This window comes from Gopherus evgoodei, chromosome 8 (genome assembly GCF_007399415.2).
Source record: "Gopherus evgoodei ecotype Sinaloan lineage chromosome 8, rGopEvg1_v1.p, whole genome shotgun sequence".
Classification (NCBI taxonomy): domain Eukaryota; kingdom Metazoa; phylum Chordata; order Testudines; family Testudinidae; genus Gopherus; species Gopherus evgoodei.
The window spans coordinates 109,960,319-109,973,933 of NC_044329.1; the positions used below are offsets into that span (position 1 = coordinate 109,960,319).

A 13,615-nucleotide genomic window follows, 5' to 3' on the forward strand; every position below is an offset into this window, starting at 1 on the left:
ACGGGTCTCCTCCAGCCCAGGCAGTGCCCAGGCTGCTGCTGGACTCCCCGAGAGAGCAGGGCGGGCGTGCTGCCAGGGCCCGCTGGATTCCCTGGCATGGTGACGCAAGCCCAGTGCGCCAGCTTCAGCCTGTGTCTGAGCGCGAGGTGGCACCGCTCCTGGCTGAGGCTGGCTGCCGCATCTGATGGCAGCCCCCGGCCAGGCCCCACCCCCCCACATCAGACTGCGCTGAGAAACAAGGAGCTTTAATTCGGTGCCCAGGCCAGGCAGGCCGAGACCCCCGTGCCCAGACAGCAGAGCCACCAGCCTGTGCTCCTGCTCTGCCGCTCCCTGGGCCGGCATTGCGCAGTCTTCTTGCCGGCAGGTCCCGTGCACCTCAGGCGGCCGTCCGGAGGTGACGGGAGTGCGTGTGCACAGCTTCCACGAAAGCACCCACGTGCTCGGGGCTCATGTCGGGGTACAGCCCGTGGCCCAGGTTGGCGATGTAGCGCTGGGTCCCGAACCCCTCGAGCATCCTCTTCACCAGCTCCCCGATCTTCTCCTGCCAACCCAGGACACCCACTGTGAGCCCGGCGCCCAGGGTGCTCACCCACTGGCAGCCCAGGGCCCTGGTCCCCTCATCAAACTCTGTGTGTGCCACCTGCAGGCATGGTCACAGTGCAGCCTGGGAGCTGGGACCCTGGGGTGGGGAGACAGGGGAAGGCAGCTGGATCCTGCCAGTTGCTACAGCCGGATTCTGCCAGTTGCTACAGCCATGGTGGGAGGTGCCAGACACCTGGGCAGAGGCTCCCCCTTCTCTTGGGCTCAGCCCCAGAAGCCTGGGTGACTGTCACTCCCCTTCCCCAAGCACCTGGGAGTTGGGCACTGGCTCCACTGTGCATCTGGGGAAACTGAGGCAGAGGACATGCTTTGCCCCAAAGGGAGAAGGTGTTGGTGCTGGGATTCGAACCCAGGGTTGCCAGCTCCTGGCTGGCCTCCCCCTTACCTTGGGTGCATACAGGGCGCAGGGATCCAGGTTCCCTTGGAGGGTAACGCGGTGGCCCGTCCGCTCTCTGGAACGGAAAGGAAGCAGGTAAGTCGCTGCGCCTGGCTCTGAGATGGTGCCACTGCCCTGCCCACCCCAGCCCAGGCATGGCATTCCAGGGCAGTCCGGTCCCTGCTGGGCCACAGGCCTTCCAAAGCTCCAGCTACTTCCCCGGTGGCAGGGCTCATAGATCAGGGCCCAGGGCTGGCACAACACGCCCCTCCAGCCAGCTGATGGCTTGGCACAGGCCTGTCTCAGGGGCTGGCCCCCAGCAGCAAAGCCCCCGCGTGCTCGGGGCAGCTGGGACGCAGCCCCTCGGTGGAAATTCCTCTCCTCTCCCTGCTCCAGCCCAGTTCCCCTGAAACAGGGCGACGGGCACCGCTGGGCCCTGTGTGTCCCGGCAAAGGGGGCGGGGGGGCAAGGATCCTGGGGCGGGCAGGCCAGTGGAGCCGCACGCACGCAGGAGTCACCAGGTGGTGGCAGAGCCAGGGTCCCCTCAGAGTGGACGGAGGACGGGCCGGTGTCCCAGCCCCCCAGGCGGGGGATGAGGGGTGACTCTAGGCCTCATGCCCTGGACAGCTGGGCTGCAGGATCGAGGGCACCAGATGCTCCCCAGCTGGCAGCCTGGCCCCAGGAGGCAAGGCGCTGCCATCCGGCTCCGGGGCTGGCTGAGCCCGCACCTCCTGGCTGTCTTACCGAGCTGCCTGGGGCTGGATGGTCCAATCCAGGCCGATCACCTCGTAGCCAGCCTGGGCCAGCTCCTCCAGAGCATAGTGCGCATCCTTGGCAAAGACGATCTGTGAGGGGGAGAGACGCGGGCGAGGGGCTCAGCCACTGGGCGCTGCCTGGCTCTGCCCTGCGCCGTGTGGAATGGGACATGGTGCCAGCCTCTGCCCACAAGCGGCTGTGGCAGAGCGGGAGCTCCCCTGCCCTGTGCCATCCTGGGGCCTGTGACCCGGAGTCCCTTCCGCACATTCACCACAGCCCTCAGGGGGCGTGAGGTGCTGTCATTCCCCTGGAGAAACTGAGGCACACCAGGGAAACAGCCAGTGCTGTCTCCAGAGCCTTCCCCTCGGGCTGACCTGACCTATGCCAGCTCAGCACTCTGCCTTTGGCCACCACGGCTGCTTCGTCCGGCACGTGTTGATGGGCCTGGGGCACCTTTCCAGGGGCAGGGTGGCTGTGCGGCCAGTGGGGCTAGTGAATGGGGCGTGTGACCCCCTGACTGTCCCAGTGCCACCTGGGGGCAGGGTGGAGTCCGGAGCCCCGGGTTATGGCACACACACTGTCCTGCTGGGATGTAAAAGCTCCTGCAGGCCGGGACAGACTCCTCCCATCCCTTGTCCAGGTCCCTGCTCTCCGACCCAGCCAGCTTCTCCCAGCCACAGCCCGGCTGCCTCCTGGACGCACTTTACGGGCAGGAGCGGAGCCCTGTTGGCCTTTGCCCTCCCCGTTCCCTGAGCCTACCGGGGATCGGGCTGGTCGCAGACACCTGCCCTCAGCCAGTGGGGCCCCCCCCCCCCCCCCCCCCCGGCACTCTCAGCAGCAGGGGCCAGCTGCGGGAAGCTGTCGAGTCGTGAGGTATCTCCCCAGCACAGTGCCCCACAGCTGGGCCCTGGTCAGCCTGCTCCCCCCCACCCCAAGCAGCAGGCCACTTCCCCTTGGGGCCAGGGACGTGCTGGCTGGCTGGCAGGAGGGTTGCTGGATCTCAGCCAGACGGGCTGGGCAGAGCTCGACTCCTGCCCGTGCCCAGCGCTGCAGTGGGGCACCTGTGGGGCTCAGGAGGCCAGAGGCTTGCTGTGCCAAGGGGCTGGGCTGTCCCCCTGCGGCCTGGGTGCCCTGGAGCCCTGTGGCAGCTGCCTTGGCCCGGTGTTGTGCTGTCAGGCTGCCCTGCGGAGGGAGGGCCCCGTCTGCAGCGGGCCAGCGAGGAGACTGATCTGGGCTCAGGCCCCTCACTCACACGCGGCTGCCCCACTAGGCACATGGGGGGCGGAGGGGGGGGGTCTGGGTTTAACTCCTTCCTGCACAGCCTGCAGCACCAGCCGAGAAGGGGCTGGAGAGTCGCAGTGCTCCAGGGCCGGGCAGTCCCAGCCCTCCTCGACCCAGACCCCTCCTCTCCTGGGGGGGGAGCAGCAGCTGCCCCGGTGCCCTGCCCCCACCAGCAGCCCCGGTGCCCTGCCCCCACCAGCGAGGAGCCTCCCGGGCTGGGAGCACTTTCAGAGCGTAGAGCAGCTGATGCTGGGGAACCTGCTCCGGGGACCCACCTGGCAGAGGGGGCTCAGAGAGAGCTCTGGCAGGCTCACCCTCCTCAAGGGGCGGGGCCAAAGGGAAGCCTCTCCCACTTGCCTCAGTGACCTTCAGTGGCGAACAGCAGGCTGGGGCAGCGACCCTGAAAGCCCCTTGCTGGCAGCGCCCAGGCAGGCCCAGCGCCCTCCTTACCATCGGCACCAGGGGCAGCGCTTCTGCCTGCAGCTTCTTCTTCACGTGCTTGGCAATGTCCTGGATGTGGGGCAGGGCAAACTCCCGGAACTGCTCGGGGCCCAGGTGCCCGGCGTGGGACTCAAACAGCTGGAGAGCCTTCCGGAGCCAACGGGACAGCGGGTTAGAGCCCCCGGCTCCCAGCGCCCCCGGCCCGGAATGGGTCCCATCTCCCAGTCCAGAATGGGCCCCCAGCTCCTAGCGTCCCCACTCCAGAATGGGCCCCCATCTCCCAGCCCAGAATGGGCTCCCAGTGCCCCTAGCCCAGAGTGGGCCCTCATCTCCCAGTCCCCAGCCCAGAATGGGCCCCCAGCTCCCAGCGTCCCCACTCCAGAATGGGCTCCCAGTGCCCCTGGCCCAGAGTGGGCCCCCAGCTCCCAGCGTCCCCAGTCCAGATTCGGCTCCCATCCCCCAGCCCAGAATGGGCCCCCGACTCCACCAGTCTGAACCCCTAGTGGATACACAGCAGTAAGCCCCCGCCCCGCTGTGCATTTCCAGGTGAGGAATGCCACATGGCTCTGCCCCCCCAAGGTACCGTGAACCTCAGTAACCCACTGCCAGGCTCCCACTGCGATGCCCCGTTGGCAGGTCTCTGCCCGAGGGACCTCCAGCTCTCCCTACCCCCCCCCCGCACTGTTCCAATGAGCCCCCCCCACCCCCCAGACAAGGCGCACCTGAGCGCCGGCTGCCACCTGGCCCACCAGGTACTCCACGATGACGTCCCGCAGCAGCTGCAGCAGGCGGTGGCTGGCCTCGGGGTGCCGGTACAGCCAGCGCTTGGCCTTGGCCATGGTACTGGAGCCGCCGCCTTCGATCATGTAGGACATGAGGGTCCACTGGGCGAGGAAGGAGTCGGCAGGGCACGAAGAGTAAGTAAGCGAGCAGGTCTGGCCCGGTCCCCACAACACCCGGACCGCCGGGGGCTTGGCTGGGGCTCTCCCGCACCGCGACAGCCAGTGGCCCCTCGCACGAGGGCTGCCCGAGACGGAGGAGGCACCATCTGGGCTGGAATGCACACAGGGGACGGCAGGGAAGTGGGGGGTACCGGCTGGATCTGCCTCTGAGCGAACACCCCCCACGCTAAAGGCAGGGTCGTTTCGTCCGGTATCCGCCCCTTCCCTGTGGCTCAGGAGCCAGTCAGCCCCTTGTGCTCCCCAGGCTGATCAGTGGCTGCAGCCCTGGGGGTTTCCTCCAGAGAACACACAGCTCCAGCACGACCCCCGGAAGGGGTGGAGAGTGAGGCAGCCAGAGCCCGGTGGGGCTGCGGGCCTGGCCTCCCATACCCCAGAGGGGAGGGCCAGGGTGGTTCTTACCGGCGCCCCGGAGAAGCCTATCAGGGGCACTTTGCCCTCCAGGCTGTGCCGGGTCAGTGTGATGGCCTGGAAGACATAGCCCAGCTCCTCCGACACGTCCACCTTCTGCCGCAGCTTCAGCAGGTCCTCCACCTCCTTGAGGGGCTCCGGGAAAGTGGGCCCTTTGCCGGGCACCATCACCACCTCCATGCCCAGCGCCTTGGGGGAGAACACGGGACAGGTGAAGGAGCGGCTGCCCACCAGCCCCCAAGGGGATCTGGCCCCCCAGCCTGGGGGCAGCAATGCAGACCTTCGCCTCCCTTACCTGGGGCACCACCAAGATGTCGGAGAAGATGATGGCAGCATCCAGGGGAAATCGCCTCAGCGGCTGCAGGGAACAAAGTCAGAGTCAGTGCCGGACACGCACAGAGCTCAGGGGCTTTACGGCCAGATGGGACCATTGTGATTCTCTAGTCTGACCTGCTGCACAACGCAGCCCACAGAACCTCACCCACCCCTGCTCTCTGGCTGCAGATCCTCAAATCAGGATTTAAAGACTTCAAGTTACGGAGAATCCACCATTTACACTGGCTTAAACCTGCAAGTGACCCCATGCTGCAGAGGAAGGCGAACCCCCCCCAAGGTCTCTGCCAGTCTGACCTGGGGGAAAATTCCTTCCCAACCCCAAATACGGTGATCAGTTAGACCCTGAGCATATGGGCAGTCCCCAGCAGCCAGACAGCTGGGAAAGAATTCTCTGTAGTGACATGGAGCACTCCTCATCTAGTGTCCCATCACTAGCCATTGGAGATATTTGCTGCTACCAGTCACTGATCGGTGACGTGCCATTGTAGGAAGTGTCGTCATACCATCCCCTCCATAAACTTATCAAGCTCAGGCTTGAAGCCAGTTAGGTTTTTTCCCCCCACTGCTCCCCTTGAAAGGCTGTTCCGGAATTTCACTCCTTTCATGGTTAGAAAACCTTCATCTAATTTCAAGCCTAAACTTGTTGATGGCCAGTTTATAGCCATTGGTTCTTGTGTCCACATTGGTACTAACTTAAATAACTCCTCTCCCTCGCTGGTATTTATCCCTCTGGGGTATTTGGAGAGAGCGATCAGCTCTCCCCTCAGCCTGCGTTTGGGTAGGTTAAACAAGCCATGCTCTCAAGGAAGGTTCTTTCCTCAGATCTCCTAGTAGCCCTTCTCTGCACCTGTTCCAGTCTGAATTCATCTTTCTTACACGTGGGAAACAATCTGCACCCAGTATTCCAGGTGAGGTCTCAACAGCGCCTTGTATAATGGTAGTAACACTGCCCTGTCTCTACTGGAAACACCTCGTCTGATGCACCCAGGACCACATGAGGCTTTTCATGGCCGCATCACATTGGTAGCTCATAGTCAAACTGTGAATGACCGTGTGACGCAGGCTAGAAAGGGTTAAACATCCTGCAAAAGAAATACCCCACAGAAGACAGGTGGGGAGAGAATGTTTGTGTATTTACATATGACAATGTAATCAGCAGTCCCTGTCCATGCTGTTTTCTGATACCCTGTGTTTACAATTAATTTACATGATATCTCGAGATTCATCTCTCTTTGAAATGTACTGTGAATGGGGGAGGAACAAGCAAATGGCCTTAGGGTGGTGGACCTCCTTCCAAGTCATCCTGATTATCTTTTGTTCCCCAAGGGAATCCCAACCCCTCAAAGAGGACATGAAATTGTATAAAAGGTCCTTGGGTCCTGATTCTGTCAGCTCAGCTCCGCTTAGGATTCATCAGGGGAAGTTTGAGTCACAAGACTGATGTCCCAATTATGCTGGGATGCCCTGAATGAGATTGGGACACTGGACTATAAACTATGAACTATTTCTAAAATAATTCTTTGCAGCTACAAAGCTCACCCTCTCTGCTGTGAATCTGCACCTCAGTGGACTGAACTCATGTCTGTACGTATATTGATCTTTTAACCAGCCTCTCCCTCTTTTGTTTTTTTAACACATTTTAGTGTAGTTAATAAGAATTGGCTGTAGCGTGTAGTTGGGTAAGATCTGGAATATTTAATAACCTGGGAGATGATGTGTCCGATCCTTTGGGATTGGTAGAACCTTTTCTTTTACATGATGAAATAAGATTTATGGAAATGTTCATATTTGCCATGGATACTGGCTGGAGGCCAGAGGCTGGATGCTTTAAGGGAAGTGGGGTGTTTGCACTCCTGAGTAACCCGTGAGGTAATACAGGAGCTGTTTTGTGCTGGCTGGTGAATCTAAGTATTGGAACATCCACCCACTCTGTGGGGATTGTCTGCCCCATTCTTTGCAGTTCACCCTCATTGAGTGACCACAGCTGGCCCCCACTGGGACCCCGGTCACAGCCCAATACACCCAGGTCTTTCTCCTCCTATCATTTCCAACTGACACATCCCCTGCTTAGAGCAAAAATTCTTCTGGTCAGTCCCTAAGTGCCGGACCTTGCACTTTGCACTATTAAATTGCATCCCATTTCTATGACTCCAGTTTACACGGTTGTCCAGATCTTGCCCAGTCCAGCAGCCCCGGCTTGCTGTCAGCCTGGGCCTGGCCCAGATGAGCTCACAGGCTAAGGAAGGGCACACGTGGGCTCTCCATCAGGGCCGGGTCTGCAGCCTGACAGGAGGGTGCTTAGCCCCCAAGCTGTCACACACGTGTCTCAGCCCGGGGTGAGCGGAAGGACCCTGGGCAGGAAGACAGCACCTCCCCCTGGTGAGCTGGGGGGGGTGGGGGGCACCCAATCAATACTGAAACAGCCCCCAGGGGGCGCTCTCAGGGCTTCTGCGGCAGTGGAGGAAAGCCCGTCCTGGGAAGAACATCAGCCCAGGCGCTGGACAGCTGCTCACCTGCAGGGTCAGTTCACAGCACATCTTCGGGCTTCGGCAGGTGGCGAAGAAGTCCTGGGCAGCTCGAGTCTCCCGGAACTCTGCAAACAGATCAGCTGGGTGAGGCCCTGGGAAGGGCATCCCTGATCCCCACCATGCCAGGAGGGCAAAGGGGGACCTGGCAAAGAGGTCCTAGCAGCACCCTCAGTTACCCTGGCCTCCACCCATCGCTCTGAGTCTCTTCCTCCATCTGCCCCCCTGCTCCTGGAGCGATGCGCAGCTAGAGTCAGCCAGCCAGGGGAGTGGGGGGCAGGCTCTCCCGTTCCAACTAGGAGAAGTGCCCTGCCTGGACCCTGTGCCTCGGCCACTCACCTGGGAGGTAGCGGCCGGCCTGCCTCATGCACCAGACCGGGGTGTACTCCGTCTCCTCCCCTCTTGCCGCTCGAAGGAACGTGTCATTCTTCAACGCAGGGAAGTCTTGGGGCCTAAAGCAAGGGGGGAAGTGGGGGCAGGCAGTGAGCAGACCCAGCATCACTTAGAGCAATCTCCTAGGAGCAGGGTCAGGGCAGGAGATCACTGCCGCCAGAGAGCTGCTGAGCCCAGCTACTCCCCCCCCCCCCCCCCCCCCCGGTGGCAAAGCGAGATCACAGGAGTTGGCCCTCCGACACCCTGGAGTCTGAGGCGTTAGCTGCACGGGACCACGTTCTGCACCGGGGCCACGAACTAGTGTGTTTGTCCATTTCTGCCTCTGTGCCTCGGTTTCTCCACCAGTAAAATGGGACTGATATTTGCTGTAACAAGGTGGTCTGCCCCTTTAAGGCCTAGCAGGCAGGTGCTGGGAATCAGCAGCCCAAGCTGAACAGCAGCTGTGAAGGGGGCTGAGTCCCAGCTGGCACTTATAAAGGAGGGAGCCTGGCAGTGCATTTCCCTGGAGCTGCAGCAGGAGGTTGGGAGGGGGTGAGCCAGGCCTATGCCCCCACCCCCGCGGCAGAGAAAGGAGCTGCTGGCGGCTGTGCAGTGTAGGTGAGGAACAGGCCTGTTGCCTTGTCGTTGTCCCACGGTTCCTCTTTCTGGGTGGAGATTAAAGAGCAGCTGAGGCCTGCTTGGCAAGCGGGTCCCCCAGCCCACACTTGCCTTGTGCTGGGGGGCAGGAGAGATTTACTCAGCGTTTGGGAACACACAGATGCCAAGTGTAACTTGCCAGCAGCCCAGGGCAGGGTCCCTGCACCTCCTCATTCTGCTGCCCTGGTGAAGCCCCTGCAGGCCCCCTCCTCACCCTGAATTACTCCCCTGGGGGGTTTGTGTGCAGCCCAGCCTGGCTCTTCCTTGCCAGGAGGAGGCTGACAGGCCACTCTGCACCCAGGGCAGGTTTCCCGTCTGCTCCCTGCTCATGAAAGCCCAAGCTCCAGGGGAGAGAGAGAGAGTCCCTGACCCACAGGAGAGGCAAAGCCCTCCTCTGTCAGCCCTGACCGCTGGCCCAGAGCCGGCTGCTGCTCCTGCTTCTCCAGGCTGCTAGGGGCTAGGAAGCAGCACCTCGCTGGGATGACTGCTTCCTTGAGGGAGGGGAGCCCTCTGCACTCCAGGGTTCAGGCAGGTCTCGCTCTCCAACACGTTAACCGGAGTGGGGCATGGCAGGGAAGGGAACTGGCCATTTCCCAGGCCGGGAAGGTCAGTGACGTAGTATCTGGTTTGTGTCTACTCAGGCACGACAGCATGCTAGGATTTAGCAGTCCTTGCCTCTCGCCCCCTCGAATCCCAGCTCCCCACCAGCCCCAGATCTCCAAGTGCCCTACACTATCCAGCGAGGAGCACGCCAGTAACGGTATGTACGGGACGAGGAGGAAGTGGGGGGCAGAGCGATGGAGACCTGCCTAGATCTCCTGGGTTCCAGTCCCATGCCTCATCCGCACGACCCCCTGGCTCACTGCAATACCTGCTGCAAAGCCATGAAGTCCCAGCCATACAGTGACAGCGGAAGCAGACAAGTACGCTCTGCCCTAGCTCGCCCGGGCCCTGGCACTCCCCACAGCTCACTGACCGGGAAAGAGTCCCAAAACACCAGGGTCACTGCCCTACACAAGTGCCCCCCAGAGCCTGGCAGGACTCAGATTTAAGGTGTAGGCCACAGCACAGCTCCCTCCCCACAGGCTGGTTTTCCTCCCAGGCCAGAAGGACTGTGAGTGGCTTCCCTCTGCTCCATTAAAGAGCCCCAAGGGCTAGTGGCTGCGGTGGGAATCTGCTGCCTTCTCTGGAGGCATTAAGCTGCTCTTCGGGGTTGGTAACAGATAATCCCGGCTGAAATGTTTTAATGGACTGAGAGCGCGGGTGCATTTGTCATCGTTGCCCTGTTCTGTCCTAGCTGGACATCGCGCAGGACAAAGCCAGCCGGAGGCGGGAGTGGGCTGCTGAGGGCACCTTCCTGTTCTCCCGGCTCCGCCTGCCCATCCATCACTTGCACAGACAATGTGCAGTCAGGGAGCACTACAAAGAGACAATGCTGATTAAGTTATCAGTGGCAGACAGCAGAGGCAGCAGCTGCTCTGGGGAGATTCTGGGGACGGTGGGCTCGGAGGCGTCTCTGATGTGGACTTAACTCTCACTCAGCTGGCAGTAAGTCTGTATCTCCGCTGTGCAGGCCTGGGAGTTGGTTAGGCCTAGGACAGTAGGGGTGTAACCCCCTACAGTCTGGGGAACGGCACGGAAGGGAAGCATTTTCTCTTGCCACCTGGCCAGCTTCCAAAGACTGGCGGAAGGGGCAGACCTTAGCTTGGTGTCTCATCACATGGGCTGAAGGCCCCTATATGCTACAGCTACCGGATCCAACCACACTCCATGTGAACGAGGCGGGAAGCAAGGCAGAGGCCGGCCATGTGGAAACTGGACCCCTGACCAGGTTGCACATAGAGTGAAGATAGGATCTCGCAAACCTGGCTGACGCAGCAGCATGTGGGGGCAGACCTGCCATCGCAACCTTGTAGTTGTGCTGTACAGTCTGTGCCGCTGGGGAATCGGAGTTTCTGTGTTGGCTTCAGTTTTATACAATATATTTTTTCAAAAATATAATCAGTGACTTGTAGGGCACAGTGAGCTGGCTGGGCAAAATCTAGACTGAGAAACTTGACTCCCTAAATCTGCAACTGATGGTGGAAGCCTCAGCTCATCCGGGCAGAGTTTCCTATGGGTTTGGGACCACCTAACACAACTGGGTCCTTTCCTGACTGCAGCCACTAAGTGTGACCTTAGTACGCAGAGTAACGGCCAATTTACAACCTGGTTAATGTAGAGTCCTGTAACTTCAGCTACTGCACCTGCCCCTGAGTTCCCACTGCCAATAACTTTCTTCAGTCTAAGGAGTTTTCTCCTCTCTACTGCTGTGTGAAAGATTTACACAGGCAGGGAAACTCGGCGCAATTAGTTGTACATAAAGTGCTGGCAAATGCAAAACCAAGAGAGATTCTCTAGTCGAGCCAAAGGAACTTCAATGGGAGCATATTCCATTGGAAGATACAGTTCTGTCAAAATCAAAACATGTTGCAAAAATCTGGCAATCTTACCAGAATTTGACTTCAGGCAAAAACTGAAAGCAATTCCCCCAGTGTCGCAATGGCATATAGAAACATGGATTGTGTATTGTGTATTACAACATGTAACAAAGTTGAAATTTACATAATTTATTTTCATTCTGACCAAATCTCTCAATTCTTCCCAAAATCGAACTTCCATTCTTCAGACAGCTCTGTTCTCTTCTCTTAACGAAAAGGCCCATGTAACTTTAAATGGCTGGCCCTTTGAAGTTTCAATATTGTCCTAAATTAGGGCAAGTCTACACCACAACCACTGCATCAGCACTGCTGTAGTGCTTTAAATGAAGACACTCTAAGCCAACAGGAGAGAGCTCACCTGCTGGTGTAATTAATCCACCTCTAGGAGAGGCAGTAGCTATATTGGTGGGAGAAGCTCGCCCGCTGATCTCGTGCTGTATACAGCAGGGAATTACACCAGTATAACTGTCCCTCGGGGGTGGTTTTTTAGTTATTCTGATATAGGACTTGAATGTAGACAAGACAGAAAAAGCACAAAGTTGCTCGTCTCACTGTAGTGGAGTGTTAGTTAAATTGACACCGTGTTGATGAATGTGAAGTGACAACTGAGAGGAAGGGTAAGTGAGGCTTTGTCTAGGCTGCAGCCCATGTGAACATAACTTATGTTGCTCAGGGCTGTGAATAAACCACCTCCTGAGCCAGGTAAGTAACAGTGACATGAGTGCTGTGCACAGTGCTGTGGAAGTGGGAGAGCTTCATCAGAACACACAGAACACAAGAACGGCCGAACAGGCTCAGACCAATGGCCCATCCAGCCCAGTATCCTGTCTATCGGCAGTGGCCAATGCCAGGTGCCCCAGAGGGAGTGAACCTAACAGACAATGATCAAGTGATCTCTCTCCTGCCATCCATCTCCACCCTCTGACAAACAGAGGCTAGGGACACCATTCCTCACCCAGCCTGGCTAATAGCCATTAGCGGACTTAGCCTCCCTGATGTAGGCAATGCAGTTCTCTAAGCCCTGCGGCGGGTTCGTGATGCGGCCGGCCGGGAGAGCTGGCTCCCGCTGGCACAGAGGAGCTGTCGGGTACAGACGTGTGGCTGCAGCGCCGTGCACACCGGCAGGCCCACACCGGCCGTTTCGGGGCTCAAGCTCGTGTCGCTCAGGGGTGTAAAAAGCCCCCCCCGGAACAGCCGAAGTTTCAGCAACACAAAGCGGCGGGGCGGGCGGGAGGCGGGTTTCCGGGCCAGCCCCGCGGCGCCTCTCGCAGCAGGTGGCCGGGCGGGCGGCAGCGCGGGCGCGGCCCGAGCCGGGGGTCCGGGACCCCGCGGGGGAGACGGGGCCTCACGTGAGGCGGAACCTGCCCCCGGGCTCAGCGCTGCCCCCCGTGCAAGGGGCACCAGTGGCCGGGGGAGCCCGTCAAGGGGGCCTGCCCGCGGCTCCTTGACCTCTGACCCCGGCCCAGCTACTCACCGGAGCGGGCTGCTCCCCTCCATCCTCCTGCTCCCGCCGCCCGGGCTCTGCGGCTGGCGGCTCCGCTGCCCCCTCCCACCAGCGCAGTCACGCCCCCCGAGGGGCCCATGGGCGCCGCCATCTTGCTCAGGCCACGCCCACATGAGGGCGCGCCCCGTGCCCTCTACTTCCGGGTTAGGCTGTGACTGCCCCACTGGGCGCCTGAAAGACCCCGCAAAGCCATCTACCGTAAAGCCAAGTGTAGAGGCGCATTCAGAAAAGGGAAATAGCCCTGGAAGGGGGGCAGGGGTGATAATTCCCCCTCCCAGTGCGGGGCGGAGAAGTGAGTGCGGGGGTCTCAGCCAGGGAGAGGCCATTGAGCCCATAGTGGGTCTGACTGCCTTAGGGTTTCCTCCCACCAGGTTGGGGAGGGGGCCTTCCTGTCCATCTCCGCGCCCCCCAGGGAAGAGACACCCCCCGCACAGATAAATCACTCAGCCCAGGGAGCTGCTCGTTGGGGCGAGAAACTCGACCTGTTTGGCCAAACGTCTGAGCTTTTCCTTTTCTAAACCAACCCCCCCCATGCCAGGGGATCCCCGGGAAGGCAGCCGAGGGCCCCCCCCTTGGATGAAGGCTTGGGCTGGTTCACTGACACTCTCCCTGGTCCGCCCCTATTCCAGCCTGAGACCCCTGAGCTGGGAGTTAAATCCCAGCTCGGCGACGCCAGCGGCTCCCCCCCAACCCGGTCCCTAGCGTCCCCCCGCAACTCCCCGGCCCGTTGCACGTAATCCGGGGCCCCGCTGCCGGAGCCCCACCTGCCCCGTGGACCGCGACTGGCACAGACATGGCAGACGATTTGGGGGAACCCGGGGGGGGCAGACACACGCACCCCCGCGTGCGCCCTGCTCCCTGCCGCTCCCCAGCTGCCCCAGGCAGGAGGCCGAGCGCAGGCTGCGCTCCCAGGCAGG

General features: G+C 60.5%; 1 protein-coding gene across 2 annotated transcripts; it reads right to left on the bottom strand.

The window, feature by feature from the left end:
* Nucleotides 1-229: 229 nt before the first annotated feature.
* Nucleotides 230-13,564, bottom strand: UROD (uroporphyrinogen decarboxylase). Of its 2 annotated transcripts, none has more exons than XM_030573199.1 (10): nucleotides 13,463-13,564; nucleotides 8,025-8,137; nucleotides 7,674-7,753; nucleotides 5,120-5,182; nucleotides 4,816-5,013; nucleotides 4,177-4,338; nucleotides 3,464-3,601; nucleotides 1,721-1,821; nucleotides 986-1,052; nucleotides 230-541 (listed from the first exon to the last, which is right to left on the bottom strand). In XM_030573199.1, exons 2-10 carry the CDS (start codon nucleotides 8,050-8,052, stop codon nucleotides 377-379), a joined length of 1,002 nt encoding a protein of 333 aa, XP_030429059.1. In that variant the 5' UTR covers nucleotides 8,053-8,137; nucleotides 13,463-13,564; the 3' UTR covers nucleotides 230-376. The 2 variants fall into 2 exon arrangements, with proteins under 2 accessions (XP_030429059.1, XP_030429058.1); XM_030573198.1 differs by lacking the exon at nucleotides 13,463-13,564 and adding an exon at nucleotides 12,669-12,826.
* Between the last annotated feature and the right edge of the window lie 51 nt (nucleotides 13,565-13,615).